The sequence below is a fragment of the Carcharodon carcharias genome, chromosome 21, assembly GCF_017639515.1.
Source record: "Carcharodon carcharias isolate sCarCar2 chromosome 21, sCarCar2.pri, whole genome shotgun sequence".
Lineage (NCBI taxonomy): Eukaryota > Metazoa > Chordata > Chondrichthyes > Lamniformes > Lamnidae > Carcharodon > Carcharodon carcharias.
The window spans coordinates 15,459,912-15,483,559 of NC_054487.1; the positions used below are offsets into that span (position 1 = coordinate 15,459,912).

The 23,648-nt window shown below is 44.8% G+C and overlaps 1 protein-coding gene across 2 annotated transcripts in view; it reads right to left on the minus strand.

Annotated features, from left to right (window-relative positions):
* large1 (LARGE xylosyl- and glucuronyltransferase 1) overlaps positions 1 to 23,648 on the minus strand; it is a 473,246-nt gene that overhangs the window by 68,932 nt on the left and 380,666 nt on the right. For both annotated transcript variants that reach the window (XM_041215935.1, XM_041215936.1), the window contains exon 9: positions 20,594 to 20,719. In XM_041215935.1, the coding sequence (XP_041071869.1) occupies positions 20,594 to 20,719 (126 nt within the window). The remainder of the gene's footprint in view (positions 1 to 20,593; positions 20,720 to 23,648) is intronic.

Below are 23,648 nucleotides of genomic sequence, written 5' to 3' on the forward strand. Positions count from 1 at the left end.
GGAAGGATGTTTCCCCTGGCTGGGGAATCCAAAACAAGGGTACAGTCTCAGAATAAAAGGTTGGCCATTTAGGGCTGAGATAAGGAGGAATTTCTTCACTGAGAGGGTGGTGAATCTTTGGAATTTTCTACTTCAGAGGGCTGTGGAGTCTCAGTCATTGAGTTTATTTAAGGCAGAGCTCAAGAGATTTCTAGATAATAAAGATATCAAAGGATTTGGGGATAGTGTGGGAAAATGGCTTTGAGGTAGATGATCAGCCATGATCTAATTGAATGGTGGAGCAGGCTCGAGGGACTGAATGGCCCATTCCTGTTCCTATTTCCTATGTTCCTAAGAGTTCTTTCTGGAATCACATGTACACCTTGATGGTTCCATGTAACACTGGGCAGTGCTCTCATCTCTGAGTCAGGAGGTTGTGGTTTCAAGTCCCACCCCAAAGACTTGAGCACATAATGTTGGCTGACATTCCAGTGCAATATTGAGAAAGTGCTGCCCTGCTGCCTTTCAAATGAGATGTTAAACTGAGGCTCCGCCTGTCGTTACAGGTGGGTACAAAAAGTCCCAGGGCACTATTTGAACAACAACATGGGAGTTTTTCTCAGTGTCCTGGCCTAGTACTTATCCATAAACCAATACCTAAAATGGATAAAGCAGTCATTATGATAATGCTCTTTGTGGGATCTCGCTGTGCATCAACTGACTGCTGCTTTTCCTACATTAAACAGTAACTGCACTTTTGAAGTGCTTCTGATATGTCTTACTTTATCCTCAAACGAGAATTCTCCTCACTGTGATTCTTTTTTATTCTCTTATGGGACGTGAGTATTGCTGGCTAGGCCACCATATGTTGCCCATCCCTAAATGCCTTTGAGAAGGTGGTGGTGAGCTGCCTTCTTGAATTATTGCAGCTAATTTGGAACAGATGCACCCACGATGCTGTTACGAAGGGAGTTCCAGGATTTTGACCCAGTGTAGGAGCTTGACAAAGTACTCAACTCTATCTGTCCTATTTCTTGTAAATCTGCCCTGACTCCTCCTCTTTCCTTCCAGAACAACAATAGGGTTCCCCTGTCCTCACCTTCAACTCCAGCAGCATTCACATTCAACAGCTCATCATTTGCCATTTCCACCATCTCCAACATGATGCTAATGCCAAACACATCTTTCCCTCCCCTCACTTTTCAACATTCTGAAAGGACCTTCTTCCCCATGACACCCTGTTCAGCTCTGGAATTGACACCACCAACACTCACTTCCCATCCCCCATGCAAATGCAGGAGATTAACACCTGCCTATTTACCTCCTGCCTTCTCACCATTCAAAGCCCCAAACACTCCTTCTAGATCAAAAAGTGATTTACTTACTTTGTTCAATTTTGTCTACGGTATTCGCTGCTCACAATGTGGTCTCCTCTATACAGTGGTGGTGGGGGGGGGTTCCAAACACAGACTGGATGACCACTTTGTGGAACACCCCTGTTGAGTGCACAAGTGTGACCCCGAGTTTCCAGTTCCCTGTCATGTTAATTCTCTGCTTTGCTCCGACTCTGACCTCTCTGTTCTCGGTCTGCTGCAGTGTTCCAATGAAGCTCAATGCAAGCTTAAGGAACAACACCTCATCTTTCAATTACACACTTTACAGCCTTCTGTACTATTGTTTTCTTATACAGCAAGTGCCAGTAAAGACACAGCTTTACTTGTCCCATTACCATTCCACTTGACCTTGCAGCATCATCCCTTATTTCATTGAATCACTCCTGCCTTCTGCCCTGTAACAGAACTCCACTTCCCTCTCCCTGTTCTTCTGCCTGTGCACTTGCTTAAAAACAGTTACATCTCTAACTTCTTCCAGTTCTGGAGAAAGACCATCAACTTGAAATGTTAATGTTGTTTCCTCTCCACAGTGGCTGCCTGACCTGCTCAGTATTTCAACCATTTTCTGTTTTTACTTCAAAAGTACTTTGGTGGCGATAAAAAGCTTTGGGGCAAGCTGTGAAAGGTACTAAAAAAAATGCAACTCCTTCTCTCATTTGCCAATCAGGCTGGTCAGAATTGAAATGAATGGGCTTGCACTGAGAATTAGAGACACCAGCAGAACAACTCTACGAAGAAAAATGGCTGGTACGGCATGTCGTATGCAAAATCTGAAGTATTTATGTGCTGATAAAATGTAAGTTATATCTCACACACAAAAATAGGAGTGGAGCAAGAGATCATACTTTGAACAGAAATTCCAGTCAAACTTTCCATCCTCCTGCTGATCAGCTTAATCATAATTCAAGGAGGAGTTTATGTGTGGCTAATCATTCACCTAAATAATGCTTGGATTGAACTTTCTCAAGGCTAATGCTATTTATGTCATTGACTAATGGAACTTGGGGTTAGCAAGACATTGGAACGATTTTTTTTCTGGTTTCAGCTCAGTATTAAGTTGGATGCTCTCCAGTAAACCTTCACCGTTCTGTGTCTAAGTCAGTGCACATTTTGAATAAGAGAATGCACAAGGTACAGACTCTCTTGGACTATGTCAAGGTCAGCTCCCTCGGAGTTTAAGTGCTGTAAAATTCTATGATTCCATGATTTACTGGATTAGTCTTGGAATTGATGACACTCATCAGACAACCCTGGGTGACAATGACATGCTTTTGTGTATAAGATGCAAACCATGTAATAAAAACACAATTGGTTGTTTTCCGTCGCAATAAATTAGTGACCCTGACATTATACTGGCATTAAGGGCCAGATCTGTCATTCTCGATAGTTGTGAACGGTGAGAAGTTTGCTGCTGTTGAGGCTCGCAATGGCATCAGAAGTTCTGGAGGTCCGGTTCAGGCACAAAACTGGAACATTCCATACTCCAGAAATGGCTCCATGGGATCACTCGCGGATGGCTCATTTGGGACCTATCAGTATGTAACCCTGGCTGTTTGCTTTCTACTTGCCTGATTTACTTACAGCTGTTCCTAGCAGGAATAAAACCTGCTCAGGAGTGTAACTTGAAGTAAGTCAGGTGGAATATAAAAGCACTCCAGCACCCCATGTCACCCCCAACACCCCATTCCCGCACTCGTGATACTGCTCACTCTCTCAACACACCCACGACACTGTTCAACCCCCCCAACACGCCCCTGACACTGTACAACCCCCTCAACATGCCCCTGACACTGTTCAACCCCCACACACACCCCCGACACTGTTCAACCCCCAACACACACCCGGGACTGTTCAACCCCCACACACCCCCGACACTGTTCAACCCCCACACACCCCTGACACTGTTCAACCCCCTCAACATGCCCCCGACACTGTTCAACCCCCTCAACATGCTCCCGACACTGTTCAACCCCCACACACACCCCCGACACTGTTCAACCCCCAACACACACCCGAGACTGTTCAACCCCCACACACCCCCGACACTGTTCAACACCCACACACCCCCGACACTGTTCAACCCCCACACACCCCTGACACTGTTCAACCCCGACACACCCCCAACACTGTTTAACCCCGACACACCCCCAACACTGTTCAACCGCCACACACCCCCGACACTGTTCAACCCCCACACACACACCCCCGACACTGTTCAACCCCCAACACACACCCGAGACTGTTCAACCCCCACACACCCCTGACGCTGTTCAACCCCCACACATCCCTGACACTGTTCAACCCCGACACACCCCCAACACTGTTCAACTGCCCACACACCCCCGACACTGTTCAACCCCTACACACCCCCGACACTGTTCAACCCCCGATACTGTTCAACCCCAAACACACAACGCTCACACTGTTCAACCCCCTCAACACGCCCCCAACACTGATCAACCCCCTCAACATGCCCCCAACACTGTTCAACCCCCTCAACACGCCCCCAACACTGTTCAACCCCCAACACACACCCCCAACACTGTTCAACCCCCACACACCCCCAACACTGTTCAACCCTCCACACACCCCCGACACTGTTCAACCCCCAAACACACCCCCGACACTGTTCAACCCCCGATACCGTTCAACCCCCAACACACAACCCTGACACTGTGCAACCCCCTCAACACGCCTCTGACACTGTTCAACCCCCAACACACACCCCCGACACTGTTCAACCCCCAACACACACCCCCGACACTGTTCAACCCCCAACACACACCCCCGACACTGTTCAACCCCCAACACACACCCGGGACTGTTCAACCCCCACACACCCCCGACACTGTTCAACCCCCACACACCCCTGACACTGTTCAACCCCCTCAACATGCCCCCGACACTGTTCAACCCCCTCAACATGCTCCTGACACTGTTCAACCCCCACACACACCCCCGACACTGTTCAACCCCCAACACACACCCGGGACTGTTCAACCCCCACACACCCCCGACACTGTTCAACCCCCACACACCCCTGACACTGTTCAACCCCCTCAACATGCCCCCGACACTGTTCAACCCCCTCAACATGCTCCCGACACTGTTCAACCCCCACACACCCCCGACACTGTTCAACACCCACACACCCCCGACACTGTTCAACCCCCACACACCCCTGACACTGTTCAACCCCGACACACCCCCAACACTGTTTAACCCCGACACACCCCCAACACTGTTCAACCGCCACACACCCCCGACACTGTTCAACCCCCACACACACCTCCGACACTGTTCAACCCCCAACACACACCCGAGACTGTTCAACCCCCACACACCCCTGACGCTGTTCAACCCCCACACATCCCTGACACTGTTCAACCCCGACACAGCCCCAACACTGTTCAACTGCCCACACACCCCCGACACTGTTCAACCCCCACACACCCCCGACACTGTTCAACCCCCGATACTGTTCAACCCCAAACACACAACGCTCACACTGTTCAACCCCCTCAACACGCCCCCAACACTGATCAACCCCCTCAACATGCCCCCAACACTGTTCAACCCCCTCAACACGCCCCCAACACTGTTCAACCCCCAACACACACCCCCAACACTGTTCAACCCCCACACACCCCCAACACTGTTCAACCCTCCACACACCCCCGACACTGTTCAACCCCCAAACACACCCCCGACACTGTTCAACCCCCGATACCGTTCAACCCCCAACACACAACCCTGACACTGTGCAACCCCCTCAACACGCCTCTGACACTGTTCAACCCCCAACACACACCCCCGACACTGTTCAACCCCCAACACACACCCCCGACACTGTTCAACCCCCAACACACACCCCCGACACTGTTCAACCCCCAACACACACCCCCGACACTGTTCAACCCCCAACACACATCTCCGACACTGTTCAACCCCCAACACACACCCCCGACACTGTTCAACCCCCAACACACACCCCCGACACTGTTCAACCCCAAACACACACCCCCGACACTGTTCAACCCCAAACACACACCCCCGACACTGTTCAACCCCAAACACGCCCCCGACACTGTTTAACCCCCAAACACGCCCCCGACACTGTTTAACCCCCAAACACACCCCCGACACTGTTCAACCCCCTCAACATGCCCCCGACACTGTTCAACTCCACACACACCCCCGACACTGCTCACTCCCCAACACACAACCCTGACACTGTTCATTCCCTCAACACACCTCCGATACTGTTCAATCCTCACACACAGCCGACACTGTTCACCCCCTCAACATAATCCGATACTGTTCAACGCTTCAACACACCCCCGATACTGTTCAACCCCCACACACACCCGACACTGTTCAATCCTCTCAACACACCCCCGATACTGTTCAACCCCACACACACACCCAGACACTGCTCACCCCCCTCAACACACCCCCGATACTGTTTAACCCACACACACATCCCAGATACTGTTCAACTCCCACACACACCCAGATACTGCTCACCCCCTCAACACACCCCTGACAATGTTCATCACCACCACCAACCCCCACCCATGCCACTGCTCACTGTTGGTCTGCTGGTTTGTTCTGAGTTTCAAGGAAACATCTCCAGCAACAGAAATCACTCGAATTGAACTCAGGATGTACTTACTTACGACAGATAAACCTTTTGAAATTAACGAGTCAGACCAAGTTTACACACAAGCTTTCCCAGAGCCACATAATGCTCCTGTCCTTGTAGAAAGGTAAACCCTCTGACTTAACAATGGGACACCCCATTCAGTCCACCAGTGTTCCCACTCTCACCTTTCTGTCCTGCTACATTGTCTCAATGCAAGCTCAATGAACAGCACCTCATCTTTCAACTGAACACTTAACATTGAGTTCAATGATCTAGGTCATAACCATTTCCCCTCATCTTGTTTCGTGTTTCTTTGCTGGCTTCTTTTTGTTGCTCCTGTTTCCTTCACTTTGCGTTTGGCTGGCAGCTAACCTGTCATTCACACCTCCTCTAGGCTCATCTTTTGTTTCCCCCATTACCACTCCTTTTGGTTTTGCACCAGGCAACCTTTTTGTCATTAAATCCCTCCCGCCCTCCACTCTATCAGAGACTTTGCCTTTTGTTCTTCTTCCCACCCTCCTCTCTTTCATTTGCTTAAAACCCTATCTCCCAGTTCTGTTGAAAGATCATGGAACTGAAATGTTAACTTCTGTTTCTCTCGCCAGACCTGCTGAGTATTTCCAGCATTTTCTGTTATTTATTTCAGATTTCCAGCATCCACAGTATTTTGCTTTTTTATCCATTGACTTATTCTGAGTAACAGCATGAGAAGCTGTGGTATCTATTATAATCACTAGAAGGGCTTCAAATGTAGTTGCATATTTAAGAAGGATGGGGCAGGGGGAAGGAACTTTACAGATTTTTTTTCTCCGTGTGCTTTGCTTTGTATGTGGTTCTTCGCCTGCCCCATCAGATCACCTAGTTCCTGGTTTCTAATGCATGAGATATCACAACAGGCTGGATTGCCCAGGAAATCTTTTCCTATCCACCGTGGTTCATGTGCAAAACTAGCCCAAGTGGCCTTGTGGATAAGGGTACCATCCAATGTATTAGTGAGCTTCACGGAACAGATTCAAGGCCTGGTCTGTGCTTGAGCTAACAAACCTCAGTCGAGGCTCTTGTCCAATGATTCCTGCTGGTGTGGGGGTCTGCCAGGTATATATAACTTAACTGTGAGGGTAAGCACCCCATAAATCCCAAATGGCTGCCAAATATCCTGCTAGCACTTGCCTTGGGGACAAGGAGAATGGCCTGAATCCACAGAATATTACCTCAGCACCTTCAGGAGAGGACATTCACATGCACAATGCTCAAAAATGTCTATTGCTGAAAAGTATTGCTGAAAAGAGAGACATGTCAAATCTTTTTGTCTTGCAATCATCAGGACATTTCACAAGAATACCAATACAAGGGGAAAACAACTTATACTGCCTCTCTCTTCACACGCAGTATAAATTGTTGTTTTTCCCCTTATATTGGTATTCTTGGGAAGTGTTCTGATGAGTGCAAGATACAAAGCTTTCACATGTTTCTTTTTTCAGCAATATTTAAGGTCTGTACTACCAAATGACTATTTGACCTTTCAGTGTCAGCTTTGGAAAAGAAAATGAAATTCTATATGAAGTGTGTCTTTTCAAGCTCTAATATGCATCAGAGTCGAAAGGCCCATTCCTGAAGCCTGCATGTAATGAATCCCGCAAATTGGTGGCTATTTCCACTCGTAAATATAGCATATCGCAACTTGTCAGCATGTTCCACACTAAATCTTTTAAATTCCCGGGCTGGGAGCAATTAGATGCTAAATTATTGAAATTAGGAGCAAAATATTAACTTTGATATTCAATTCATCTTTCCCAACAGGCATCCTCCCCAGTGACTAAAAAAGGTCACACAGTTTATAAACCAGGCATTATGGATGATTTTGTTCAGTCCAATCTTTTCCTCCCCACCATCATTAAACTCAACACAATGAGTTGTACACAATCAAATTTATGACTCTCTGTCAAGAGCAGTCTGACAAACATCAGCCGAATTGGGTTCAGAGTCTTTACATTCTGCCAGGGCATTTGCTAAAATTACAAATGGAATGCCAGCGGCCCTTGGGGAGAAACATGTGCAGTTAAATCACCAGATTTGAGCACAGCCTCGCCTACAATTAGGCACAAAATATCACAAACAAAATTAAAATGACTTAGGATCATATGCAATAGGCACAGAAGGAGGTTGCACTGCACACCATACCTATATCACCTCTCCAAAAGAGCTTTCCCTTATTCTAACTCCCCTGCTCTTGCCCCATAGCCCTGCAATATTTTTTTTCTTTTTAAGTTAATCTCCAATTTCCTTTTCTTCAGTCAATGCATTCCAGATCATAACAACTCTTGATGTAAGAAAATAATTTCCCTTGTCTTGCCTCTGGTTCTTGGTCTGAAAATGGAAGATGCTGCTTATGGGCATTCCGTGTGACTGAACCGAGACAATGACTACCAAGGAACCCCCCCACCCCACCCACTAAAGTCTACTTCAGAGCAAAACCTATTTGATAGTCATCAGGAAAATGGATGCTGGTGAATTATTTTACCCTTCCCTGGTCCAGAGTGCTGAGACAACCATAGAATCCAAATTGCTTGAGCTGAGACTGGCTAACTCACCACAACATGAGAATTGAACCAAGGCATTCTGATCTCTAATGCCGAGTACTATATCTTGTTGCATTGTCTCCCAGTATTGGGTTGGCTAAGCGTTATATTTTAAGCGTTATATTTTAACAATAAACATTTAGGATCCGTAAAACACAATTTTGACCACTGTAGATATCTTGTGCCTATCAATGTATGAAAGGATTGTCTCCTCCATATTTCAAATACATAAATAAGAGGCCTGGGTCAATGGGGAATTTTGGTAAATTCTGTAGAGATCTTTTGGAGATGGTTAGAAGTGGCAATGCTCATCAAACCTAAAGAAAGAGAAAGATCTTGCATTTACATAGTACCCTACCACACTCTCAGGATGTTCCAAAGCACTTTACATCTAATGGATTACCTTTGAAGTGTGATCATTGTTGTTATGTAGGCAAACATGGCAGGGTCCAACAAGAAGCAGATGAGATTACCCTGAAAATTTGTTCTCTGGGGTGTCAGTTGAAAGAGGAATGTTGGCCAGTACACCTGGAGGACTTCCTAAATTAGTGTCATGGCTTTCATGTTCACCTGTACAGACAGACTGAAAGTAATCTGATCTGACAACGTAGCACTCCCCAGGTATTTGTACTTAAGCATCGGGCAACTTTAGGTGCTTAAGGCTTTTCCTCAGGCTTGAACTCAGAACCCTTTGACTCACTGCTCAGAGTGTGACCCTGAATCAATCAAGCTGCAGAAAGTGCATTGTTTCATTAAAAAAATGAACACACATACACACACACACACACAAGTTGGTGCCAACAAAACACACACAGACACAGCACCGTTTGACTTATTTCTAAAACAACTAACAGCTATACATGTCAACGCCTTCACATTTCATTGCAGTAAATTAAGATAATATTTAAAATTGGTTTCCCTTCAGTCCATTTCTCAAAATCACTTCCATTTGCAGTCTGAGTGGCTTATGTTCAGGGATGCTCCTCTCCTTCTCAATATTTAATTATACAATAGTGCAACCAAGAGGTAAAACAATAGGGCTCCCTAGTGATTGGAAGTGAACACTGCGTCTTTCACAGCTGCCCTCACATGGATTACCAGCCCATACTCCAATGGCACGATGTCAGATAAGAAGCCGGCAGTTAACTTGCATTATATCACAGGCTGCAAGCTGATGTAACAGTCAAAGGAAATTCTACTTACTTTATTGATTCTCATTTCTCTGCAAAAATTGTGGAAGAAATAATAACCAACTTAGCCTATTGCATTTGTGAATTGACAATCGTTTTGTATGATTTTTTTTAACTGAGAAGTCTTCTGATTACAGAGTTTGACCTCTTGCATTTTAGCTTTCAGCTCAGAACTTCAAGGCTATGCATTGCAGACTCTAGTTTAAAACGTACTGTCCATGTACCCTTTGTTCTTTATCTTTCTATGTTTCCAGCTGCAGAAAGGAGGTGCTGCTCATGGTCAGTGATTCCCCAGTCGGGCTTATCAACAAAACCTGCTGCTACCTTGCGTTGGGAGTGCTCCCACCCCAGCTTCCCCCGCTTGGGTTGTACATTTAAATGTTTCTTGCTGTTCTCAAAACATTGTACTGGCCAATGGGTTGAAAAGACTGACCTTCAATATATCAGACCTGAAAAAAGCCCCCTTCAATATATCAGACCTGAATAGTCTGTGACATTCCACGTGGTCTAGCTTTAATCCACATCTTCAATGTGTGTAGCCTGTGGTTATTTCTGTTTCAAACCTGTGCGATTTCATTTTGTTTCAAAACAGAGTCCATCAACGCAACTCAATTTCCAAATCATTTCAAAAAACCTGTGACTTGATTCACCCTGTGCTTAACTGCAGTTTTGCTGTGTGAGATGGGAGTGCTGCAATGGCCCAGACTAACCTATGATGTGGGAGTGTTTGTGGCCCTGAGCAACTGTATGGGTGAAAATTCTGCCATGCTGAAAGGGTTACCAGCTCATGGTGCTAATGCAGGAATTACGGACTTGCCAGAACAAAAAATAAAGTTGGCCAATAATCTGCCACTCTGAACCCTCGTCTCCTGAATGTGTTTGCATTCCTGTAGTCCAACCCATGTGCCCAGTGCTATTGCTTGAGCCTGGAAAGTGAGGGGGTGCCCAGCAATCAGACTGTGGGGGTAGCACTACTGATCTCGCTCCTGCCATCACACGATGTCCAGATGGGCGCTCATTCTTCCAGGAGTCGCCGAAATTGTGAATTCTGCTGATCTTCTAGTTGAGAAGCAATACTATTCATACAGCCATTGAGGCACAAAAGGAGGCCATTTGACCCATCTTTGCAGAGCGATCCAATTGAATCTCTTTCCCCCGCTCTATCCTTGTAGCCCTCAAGTGTCCACCCAAGTTTCCTTTTACAATAATCCTTGTCCCTGCTTTCACCAGTCTCGTAGGCAGTGAGTTCCACATCATTACCACTCACTGTGTAAAAAGGTTTTTCTTTACGCCACCCCCTCCCCCTCTGACTATGATCTGATGATGAGCAATGGATCCCAGAACATCCTTGTTCTCTACAGCTCAATCCCTCAGACAACTAATTCCATCAGATAGATTTTGGTGTGGGAAGGGGGGGTGGGGGTTGCCATTGCAAATCTGGTGGGGAAATGAAATGCGAAGAGACACCAGGGCAATGGGTCTGATTTTGATGCTATTGATTTCCATGTGAAAATCTGTGGACATAAACTGCAGAGAAAGACCGGAACAGCAGACAGCCGGTGAATTCCAATTTTATGCTGGAGGATTCCCTAACCTTGCAAGTGACGACAACAGCTTCATAAATCACTGGTAAAAATAACTAATGAGATGCAGTGTGCCCGATGGGTCCAATTTCAGCCGGAACAATGATTTAGATTTGCATTAAGCAGCAAAAGCGCAGTACAGAAAGATCAGAAAACGTCTCCTGAAACTCTGCCAAGGACTCAATAACGTCATCTGCACGTGGATACATGAGGATGGAAGGTATAGAAAGTTATGCTGATAAATTGAGATGAAGAAAGATAGGAGAGAAGTTTGGGTGGAGCTTAAACTGTTGCACTTAAAGGCCTGCTTCCGTGCAATACATTTGATGCGATTCTGTTCAGAGACTACCTTACAGGCCTGGAAGAACCTTGGTTGAATCTCCAGCCTGTGTTGAGTTAGCTAATTTTATACAGGGCTCTTGGGTTGAGGAGCTGTGATTTTCAAAAGTCTCTGCTGGACATGTGTACTCATGGTAAGGGTTAAAGATAGAGTTAAATTATGCTGGGATGGCCCTAGAATGGAATATCCTACATCCTTATGGTTAAAGCTCACACAGGAAGGATGGCTATGGGAGTGAGGTATCGATTCATGGCAAGAAGTCTGATCGCTTTTTTTTCTCCTCCCGCCCCCTCCAGGGGCTCTGAGACTGATTGTGCACATAGCAAATACATGCAACTGTTTTCTCCCTGCCCCGCACCCCCCCACCCCCCCATAAAATGTACTTTCACTAATTTTATGAATAAAGTACATTTGTTGTCTTAGCTAGGATTAGTCAGCTCAGGGCAGACCTGGATAGAACATTCTGGACTTTTAAAAAAATTATTCTTCCTTGGGATGTGGGCGTCGCTGGCAAGGCCAGCGTTTGTTGCCCATCCCTAATTGCCCTTGAACTGAGTGGCTTGCTAGAATATTTTAAAGGGCACTTAAGAGTCAACCACATTACTATGGGTCTGGAGTTACATGTAGGCCAGACCAGGTAAGGATGGCAGACTTCCATCTCTAAAGGGCATTAATGAACCAGATGGGTTTTTACAACAGTCAATGATAGTTTCATGGTCATCATCAGTGAGACTAGTCCCAGGTTTTACTAGTTGAATTTAAATTCCATGAGGAGTTGTGATGAAATTTGAACTGTGTCTTCTAGAGCATTACCCTAGGCCTCTGGATTACTAGCCCAGTGACATTACCACCACATCACAATCTTCCCCTACACTTGCACGGTACGAAGACCCGCTTAAAGGTAACAGGGTTTTCAAGTTCTTCCAAAGAAACTCCAGACAGAGAGGCCCTGATATTTAGGAGGAGGCAGGGAGAGTGTGGTGGAGGCCAAAGACCCTGCCTAGTCCGGGATTTGGAAGGCTGCCAATCTCATCAAGGGCGCCATTAACACTTTCAATCTTCATCTTCGCATCCAGCACTGGCCAAATAAGACAGCCAAGCTGATGAGCTGGAGGGTAAAGCAGCAACAAGAGGCTGCAACCAGGGAACTCAGTCCCTGGCAATCCGGTGCTTGGAGCGGCCCACGCTAGGGAGATGGGAGGCCTGGAGTTGGGACAGCTGAGGGGAGGCTGATGGGGTACGGGAGACTAAAGGCTTCAGAGAGGCAGGGGGTGGTGGCAGGGTGGGTAGGGGTGTACCCCTGCTCCTCTGGGCCAAATGGAATACTTAGCTCCCACCTCCCTATCCCTGCCGGCTTTCATAACCTGTAGGAAACCTGTGCAGCAGCAGGTCAATTTTAAATCAGGCTTCTTATTGCACAGCGGGAGCCTGTTTTAAATCTATTAATGGAGTGACCTACTTTTCCACACGGAGGCCCTAATATCCACCACCATAAAAAAAGTGGTGGGTGTTTGTGTTGCATGTTTTCCCCATATTTAAGCATTTAAAATTCCCCTCCACCCATTTGATTAGCATGGGGATTTACTATTGAGGACAGAGTGTTTAACAGAATCTGTAGTACGAAAGTTCTTCCTTTCTGTTTCCACTCACTCTTAGAGAACGTTCCAGCTTTATCTTGTATAAAAAATAACAGCTTCTTCTTCGCTTACCTATTTTCCATCTCAGCTTTTCAGGATCATTACAACGCTTTAGAAATGTACAGGACTGACTGAAGCATCACAAGAGTAGGCTGTGATGAGATAGATGGAGCTCTCAGACGAGCTGCACCCTCTGCAGGGCCTCAGGAGGCACAAATACCCATTAGGATGTCAGGCCTGCAGTGCAGTAGCCCCATCTCTGCAGTGTTCCCCACCTCCGCAGCAGTGCCCCCCACCCACCCCTCCCAAACTTCACAGTGGTCCACATATCAGCAGCAGCCCACATCTCTGTAGCACCACCACCCTGCACCCCCCACTCTGCCCCCTTCACAGTGGCCCGAATCTCCGCAGTGGCCCACACTGGCTCTCTTGGTTAGCAAGATCTCCTCGATGGGCGCCTGAAAGACTGAAATTTCCCTTCCGGAGAAGGAGGGAAAGCCAAACAGAGCACAAATTTTCAACAACCTAGTCTGTCCTTCACTTAAGCCCCAAAACAGAAGAGAACACAAGTTTGATGGGCCGGAGATGGAAAACAACCCCAATTATTTATGAAATGGATGGTTGCTATTTATTATTACAATTCAAGTTACGTTATTACAGTTAAGTTCAAAATTATTCATAACCCAACTGAAATTAAATTACACATTTTTTTTTAAACTTTGAAGCCTCTTCTCCCCCACCGGACATAAACTACTGAAGCTTTCTCTAGTTCAGCAAGTTGTGATGCCTGATTTAAACAACATTGCTGCAGGTAGTCATGTACGCGTCAATTTTGCATGTGCATCCCTGTTCCTTAGTTCACCCTAAAACCAACAATCAGGGAGAGAAGATTAATGGGGCCAAGACTTAATGTTACTGGCAATTTGTTTGTAAGTCAAGATGTTATTAATTATAAATATGCAACGGTAATAAGCATTTAGAACTCCACATTAAAAACAGCATCCTCCAGGGAAACAGCCTAATTCAAATCGCATTCAGTTCTGAGTTTTTTTCTTATTCATTCATGGCTAGGCCAGCATTTATTGCCAATTCTCTAATTGCCCTTCAGAAGGTGGTGGTGAGTTGCTTTCTTGAATGGCTGCAGTCAATGTAGTGTAGGTACATGTACTGGTTCTGTTAGGGAGGGAGTTCAAGGATTCTGACCCAGCGACAGTGAAGGAAGTGATATATTTCCAAGTCCGGATGGTGTCTGACTTGGAAGGGGACTTGCAGATGGTGATGCTCCCATGCGTCTGCTGCCTTTGTCCTTCTAGGTGGTAGAGGTTGCAAAGTTTGGGAGGTGCTGTTGAAGGAGGCTTGGCAAATTGGTGCAGTGCATCTTGTAGGTGGTGCACACTGCTGCAAGGGAGTGAATGCTTAAGGTGGTGATGATCATTAGATCATAAGAAATTGGAGCAGGAGTAGGCCATTCGTCCCATCAAGCCTTCTCTGTTATTCAATAAGATCATCGCTAATCTGATTGTGACCTTAACTCCACTCTCCTGCCTGCCCCCATTACCCTGGACTCCCTTGTCGATTAAAAAACTGTCTAACTCAGTTTTGAATATATTCAATGATCCAGCCTTCACTGCTTTCTGGGGAGAGAATTGCAAAGGCAAATAACTCTGAGAGAATAAATTCCTCCTCCTCTCCATCTTAAATGAGAGACCACTTATTTTTAAACTGCGCTCCCTAGTTCTAGATTCCCCCACAAGGTGAAGTATCCTCTCACCATCTACCCTGTCACGCCCCCTCAGAATCTTGTATGTTTCAATAAGATCACCTCTCATTCTTCTAAACTCTTATGAGTACCGGCCCCACCTGCTCAACCTTTGCTCATAAAGACAACCCCTTTATCCCAGGAATCAGCCTGGTGAACCTCTCTGAATGGATCCCAATGCAAGTATATCCCGCCTGAAGTAAGGAGACCAAAATTGTACACAGTACTCTAGGTATGACCTCACCAATGCCCCTCTACAGCTGCAGCAAGACTTGCCTCCTTTTACTCCTCACCTGCCTTGCAATAAGGGCCATTTGCCTTACTAATTACTTGCGGTATCTGCATGCTGACTTTTTGTGGTTCATGTAGAAAGACACCCAGATCCCTCTGTACTGCAGCATTCCGCAGTCTCTCTCCATTTAAATAGTAGATAATTTTTCTATTTTTCTGCTGAACCTCCATCTGCCAAATGTTTGCCCACTCTCTTAGTCTACCTATATCCCTTTGTAGACTCTTTGTATCCTCCTCACAATTTGCTTTCCTATCTATCTTTGTATCATCAGCAAATTTGGCTAAAATACAGTCTGTCCCTTCATTCAGATACATATAGATTCATATAGATTGGCTCAGCCCTGTGGCACTCCACTAGTTAGTTTACCAACCTGAAAATGACCCCTTTATTCTGATTCTGTTTCCTGTTAGTTAGCCAATCTTCTATCCATGCTAATAAGTCACCCAAAACAGCCAGCTTGAGCTCCCATCTTGTGCAGTCAAGTGCCACCTTATCGAATGCCTTTTGGAAATCCAAATATTTTACATCTACTGGTTCTCCTTTAGCGGGTTGCTTTGTCCTGAATGTTGTCAAGCTTCTGGAGTGTTGTTGGAGATATACTCAACCAGGAAAGTGAGGAGTATTCCATCACACTTTGTGCCTTGTAGATGGTGAACAGTCTTTAGCGAGTCAGGAGATGAGTTACTTGTCACAGAATACCCAGCTTCTGACCTGTTCTTCAAGTCATAGTATTTTCTGGCTGGTCCAGTCAAGCTCCAGGTCAATGGATGTTGATGGAGATGAAGAGGAATTTCCTCAGTCAAAGAGTGATGAATCTTTGGCATTCTCTACTCCAGAGGGCTGTGAAATCTCACCAAGGCTCCTTAGACAGCACTTTCCAAACCCATGACCACTACCATCTAGAAGGACAAGGGCAGCAAACACATGGGAACACCACTACCTGGAAGTTCCCCTCCAAGCCACTCACCATCCTGACTTGGAAAGATATCACCATTCCTTCACTGTCGCTGGGTCAAAATCCTGGAATTCCCTCCCTAACAGCACTGTGGTTGTGCCTATACCACATGGACTGCAGTGGTTCAAGAAGGCAGCTCACCACCACCTCCTCAAGGGCAATTAGGGATGGGCAATAAATGCTGGCCTAGCCAGCAACACCAACATCCCGTGAATGAATAAAAAAAAAATTTTAAAAATTGAGTATATTCAAGACAGAAATTGATAGATTCTGGATACTAATGGCATCAAGGGATTTGGAAACAGCGTGGAAAGTCGCGTCGAGGTAGCAATGATCTAACTGAATGGCTTGACATGCCAAAAGGCCTACTCCTGTTCCTATCTTCTTTGGTGATTTCGCGGTGATAAGGCCGATGAATGTTAAGGAGTTGGATAGTTGAAGATGGTGGTTGCCTGCCAGTTGCTTGGCATGAATATTACTTTCCAAATATCAGCCTAGACTTGAATGTTGTCCAGGTCTTGCTGCATGCAGGAACAGACTACTTTGGTATCTGTGGCATTACAATGGAACTGAACATTGTGGAATCTTCAGCGAATATCCCCACTTCTGACCTTATGCAGAAAAGGTCATTGGTGAAGCAGCTGAAGCTGATGTCATCCTCCATCACTTTGTTAAGTTTTTGCCCCATTGATCCTGGCCGAGCTGATTGGCGTTTTCAGTTTTCAATCAAGTGATTCATATTAATTTTAGCAGTTGATTGCGGAATCAAACCTGGGCCACGGCTGGATTGGATTTTTCCTGCTTTTTCTGAACAGGACATACCTAGGCAATTTGCCACATTACCAGGTGGATGTCAGTGTTGTAGCTGCACTGGAACAGCTTGTCAAGAGAACGGATAGTTTTGGAGCAACTTGTGGAGACTTCAGTACTACTACTGGATTGCTGTCAGGGCCCATAGCCTTTGTAGTATCCAGTGCCTTCAGCCTTTTCATGACATCACGTGGAGTGAATTGAATTGGTTGAAGATTGAGATACTGGCAACCTCAGGAGGACGATGAGATGGATCATTCACTTGGCACTTCTGGCTGAAGGTGGTTGCAAACACTTCATTGTTGTCTTTTGCACATTGTTGAAGGTGGAGCCTCCTTCTCTGGTTAGTTGTTTAATTGTCCACCATTGTTTACAACTGGACATGGCAGGACTGCAGAGCTTTGATCTGTCTGATCTATTGATCTATTGGTTATGGATTGCGTTGCTCTGTCTATCGTATGCTTCTTCCAATGTTTAGCATGCAAGTAGTCCTGAATTGTAGCTTCACCATATTGGCACCTCATTTTCAGGTATGCCAGGTGCTGCTCCTGGCATGCTCTCCTACATTCCTCATTGAACCAGGGTTGGTACCATGGTTTGATGGTAATAGTAGAAGGGGGAATTCTGGGCCATGAATACAATTCTACTGCTGCTGCTCACCCACAATGTTTCAAGGATGCCCAGTGTGGAGCTGCTAAATTTGTTCTGAATCTATCTCAGTTAGCACAGTGGTAGTGCCACACAACACGAGTCAGTGAATTTTACCTGGGTTTGCAGTTGGGACATTTCAATTGGGTTCATCATTTCCTAGGCACAGTAAAGGAAGAGGTCAACAAGGTTCATTCATGCATTATCCCATCCTAAGGATGTGACGGTGCAGAAAAGGTTTACGAAATGGTTGTGGGGATGTGCGACTTCAGTTATGTGGATGAATTGGTGAAGCTGCAGCTATTCCTTTTAGAAAAGACAAGATTGGGAGGAGATTTGAGAGAGGTGTTGAAAATCATGAGGGGTTTGAATAGAGTAGACAGGGAGAAACTGTTCCATCTGGTGGAAGGGTCGAGAACGGGGTGAGCCTTCTTCAGTGCTGTAACCATTCTGTGATTCTATGATCCAGTGACTGGCCCCTCCTAACTGGAATGCATGTGCACATCAGACAAGAATATAACATAGTTTTATTGTGACATCCTCCAGTGTTAATATAACCTTGCAATGATTGCAAGAAAACCAGCATGACAAAAATGCCGATTTGCTTAAGAGGAGAACATTATACGGCGCCTTTCATGGCCTCAGAATGTCCCAAAGTGATTTGCAGCCATTGAGTTACTTGTGAAGTGTAGTCATTGTTGCAATGTAGGGAAATACAGCAGGCCGTTTGTGCACAGCAAGATCCCACAAACACACAGTAAAATAAGTCGCCAACTAAACTTTTTTTTAAGTGGTGTGTCTCCTGGTCAAAATGTATCTCTTAACCAACATCACTAAAATAGATTATCTAGTCATAATCTCACTGCTGCACTGTATGCAACTATGCTGCCACATTTCCTACATCGACTGTGCTTCATCAGCTGTGAAGTGCTCTGGAATACTTGAGAATGTGAAGGTCCTCGGTAAAGTAGGTTCATTTATTTTGAAAGATAGAGAATATTTCAGAGGAGATGAGAAGAAACGAAACCTTTCATGCTGCAGTCTAGTTTGGAAAAGATGATAACTGAGCATGGCTTATTGGAAGGTACAATTTATAGTGAGTGTCAAAATTTACTTCTTTACTTTGGGATGACAAATAAATGGCTAGGGCACAGAGCAGCAACATCTCCATGATGATTAAGAGAAAGTAAAACAGTGACACTTAGGTTTTCTGGTACCAGTCACGCAGGCACAAGAACACAAATATGACAGCACGCAGGCCATTAAGGACATGTGTTGCTGTTACATTTTGATACACTTCCTTGATGATGTCATTTCCACCAATATTGTTCATTAAAAGTCCCATTATTGAGGAATAAGATAACATTAATCTTCCATTTGAAATCGTCAGCCTCTTATTAGCAGGCGGTGCACACCCTTTACAAAATGTTAATGTGTTCCAAAAGAGAATGGAGAAGGACCATCGAAATTAGCTGCCATTATTATTTATTAGATTGTAAAATAATCCCGTTACATATGCATGAGGCAGTCTTGTAGCCTCATTTATTGACAGCAGACAGCCTTACTGCTTTGCAATGATGGTGGAAAAGTCTACCACCCAGTTACAAAGTTCCAAGTTTGGGTCGCTGATCACAACTCTGCTTGTAGCCTGTCAATGCTAGGGGCTGAGTGCATGGCTCACATCCAACCCCACGTTTCATTCCATTGTGGATGCCAAATGGCCCTCTGGAATGCACTGTCTCAAAGTGGGTGGGGGATTGGAAGCTGATTCAAAAGTAATTTTCAAAAGGGAACTTAAGGCATGAGATTGGCACTAAGTTAAAATGCTCAGAGAGCTGGTACAGACGCGATGGGCCAAATGGCCTCATTCGACACCGTAACAATTCTGTGATTCTGTGCAGTGGAGAAAACTGCAATGCTAACTCTTTTACAGACACAATAGGTCAAATGATCTCATTCTGCACTGCATGATTCTTTAAAGACTTATCAGATTTCAGCATGACCCTATAGACATAACAGCTCGTTCCCAGCCTGATGGTCCTGAGTTTGGTTTCTAGCCTCCTTGCCTACTTAGATTCGATATTTTGTCTATTTCCTAACAAGTGATATAGGACACTTGAGTGTGGAAATAGAAGTAAGAACTTGCTAGACTGGTATTATACCACAACAGTCTGTTCTTACTGCAGAGAAGCAGTGAAGTTGATGATAAACTAGTCATGTCCAATTATCAATTGACATCAAGGGAAATGGGAATAGTGCGTTGAGGTGGATGATCAGCCATGATCTAGTTGAATGGTGGAGCAGGCTCATGGGGCTGAATGGCGTACTCCTGTTCCTATGTCTCCTGTAGGAAAGGTGACCACAGGAAATCAGCGCATGGATCCCAATAGGAGTCGGCCTGTCATAAGCCTGTGAAGTTTCAGATTGCATGAATGAGGTGCCAGATGACCCAAAGCGCCAACAAGAAAATACTCTGGAGATATTACAGAGCAGTTGTACTAGGCTACAGTGAGTGACTGTGAAAGATAAAGAGAGAGGCAGTGCCGTCTTAGATGAAGCATAACTGTGCAAATGACTTGATAAAAGCCGTTTAAACTTAACTGAGATCTCTGTTGCTCTGCAGATGTAAAAGAATGAGGTGAAAGATTTCACTGTGGACTTCAGATACAAAAATGACTGCAAACTGCTCATATGTTACAGAGTTATCTCTGGCTTTGTGCAGTGGGGAAATCTCTTACACACCCTCTACTCCAGCAATTACGATTCTTATAACAAGCCTTACCTTGAGGTCTGACACATCCTTGTAGCACTGTTCAGAGCGTGTATGATCTGACAGCTGAACATTCCAGAAACACGGAAGCTGGTACACCAGGAAAGGATTCTGCTTAATGACGGCATTGAAAATATCCTGCACAGGCGGAGGACAAAGAGAAAATATCAAAATCAGTCAGAGATTATTGCCTAAATTATATTGAGAATTAATGAAATGTCCAGTTGCCCCCAGGATCATATAGAGACTTCTAACAGAAATATAATCCCGGTAAACGGATCAAATTCGTTCTATTGACATCAACTAAAATCTTGATTTTTTTTTAATGTCAGTTTTGACAAGAGTCAAAACAAAAAATAAAACGTATCCTATAATTTGTTTACTGTGGTGACTTTGGATTGCCAGCTCTGGTTGGACATATTCTTGGTGGTTTCATCACAGGACCTTGCACGTCCAACCACCCCACTCCTGCCATTGGTCTCCTAACATGTTCAGCCTTCCAGTGTACCCTCTTCTCATCCCAATTGGAAAGCAAACAGGCTCTTTATAATTAGAGTAGATCATTCTGAACTGTCCGGCAAACAGCCTTTATATCTCATCGCCAACATTAGTATTACTAATGTGTTCAAATAAACTGGAAGTGAAATACATTTTTTTTGTAATGTACATGAGATTTTTTTTCCCTTTGTAAATTAATCTTTAATCCTTGGTGACTCCAGGACAACCCTGAAATGTTGGCAATGTAAGGCGACCTGTCTAATGATCATAGTCTTGCTGGTCAGAACAAATTAGTCAGAGATCTTTATTCCATAATAACATAGTCAACAACATCAAACTGATCCAGTGTATTGTATTCAGATTAGTTATGATGTTCAGAATAGGGAAGGACATTAGGCACAAATGGTCTGGCAACCTCCCCTGCACCTTCTTGCTGCAAGTAAATAGTGACCGTGTTCTCTTAATGTGGACTCTAGAATTGATGCTACAATGGTAGGGGCTGTACTTGTGATCCCCATTCTTGATAAGCATGGTGCCACACGAAGCAGGCAGCATCCCTTATACCACTTAATTTTTCCACTCCAAAACATTTTTCAGTTTCTTCCCTAGTCTTAACAGGTTGGTGAAGCAGAAACCAAGCTCTCAAAGTTTTTCTTTATTGAGAGAGTTTATCGATTTGCCCAGTTTCACAGCTCACCTCCCACTCAACACAGTGTCCCAGCTATCCCCTATTTATACATGCTCAAAGACAATTAATACCCATCACCCGTTTCTCTTAACCTTAACAACAGAATTAACAACCTTAACAATGTAACTGACATTAACAAACCTTAACAATATAATTTAACATGACATGAACACCTAGGAACTTATGAAAAAGTTTCTTTCATATTAAGTGCTAATCCGTAGCCCATGGTCCCTGGTATTGAACCATTCACTGTTGTTGCATTGCCTTTCTCTATCTGCTTCATTGACTTGAAAACTTTGGTCACCTCAAAATCTCCTCTTTTGAATGGGACGGAAAGGCAGACAGAGATAGAGAGAGGGAGACAGAGAAATAAGGATGAAAAGAATAAACATTTCCTTAGCGCTTAATCAACTTTTCAGAATGAATATCACAACATGCTATTGTGACTTAGGTAAAAAAAGACAAGCCTAATTTCCTAAACCTTTCCTTAACAGTGAAATTCCTGACACCCAGGATAATTTTTATTTATTTTGCTTGAAGATCAATGATAGCTTTCCTGTGATTAGGTAACCAGAATTGTACACAGTATTCCAGAGGAGCTGTGAACCCAATTTTATAGCAACACTACATCTTTTGATGAATACTCAATCCCACTGGTAGAATAGCCTGCTTATCCTTTTCATTGCAATTATGTACTGAGTTCAGATTTGACTACAAGTTCACTATACTTCAAATTATTAAACTCCCTTCACACTTTTGGTTCCTAACTCCTCCGCACTGGTGAGACCATCTAGAATATTGTGTACAGTACTGGTGTCCTTTTTTAAGAAAAGATGTAAATGTGTTAGAAGCAGTTCAGAGAAGGGTTACTAGACTAATACCAGGAATGGGCGGGTTGTTTAATGGGGACAGGTTGGACATGTCAGGTATCCACTGGAATTTAGTAGAGTAAGAGGTGACTTGATTAAAACCTTTAAGATCCTGAGGGGTCCAGACAGGGTGGATGTGGAGAGGATGTTTCCTCTTGTCAGAGAATCTAGAAACGGGGGAGAAATTTTTTCTCTCAGACGGTCGTGAGTCTTTGGAACTCTCTTCCTCAAAAGGCGGTGGAAGCAGAGTCTGAATATTTTTAAGGCAGAGCTAAATAGATTCTTGATTAACAAGGGGTGAAAGGTTACCGGGGGTAAGTGGTAATGTGGGGTTGAGGTTACAATCAGATCAGCCATGATCTTATTGAATGGCAGAGCAGGCTCAAGGGCCGAGTGGCCTACTCCTGCTCCTAATTCGTATGTTCATATATATGCTTGTATGTTATTTGAACTGCAAATTCCTGGCTCCCAGGTCCCTGCATATTTAAGTCTCCTGCACCTGGCTGTATTATTCCTTCAGGTCAAGGACTCTGTCTTAGCTCATCATTCAGAGACATATCTCCATATTGACTGATGTCTCTCAGTCCCTCTCTCAGGAAGCTATTTATTCAATGGTTAGTGTGTCAGTTCTTTGTCCTTAGGGTGGTAACACTCACTGATAATCAGCAGTCCCTCTCACTGAGGGTGATACTTGTACACTGACTGGTATCAATTTCTTTCTCCCTCAGGGAGATATTTGTACATTGAGTGTTGTCTATTGCTCTGTCACTCAGGGAGATGTCTATACCCTGACAGATGTCTATCACCCTCTCACTCAAGGAGATATCTGTACACTGACTGGTGTCTATCTCTCTCGCCCTCGGGGAAATATTTGTACACTGACTGGTGTCTATCACTCTCTCCCTCAGGGAGAGATATGTGCACTGACTGATGTCTATCAGTCTCTCTCCCTTGGGGAGATATCTGTACACTGAGCGGTGTCTATCACTTTTTCCCTTGGGGAGATATCTGT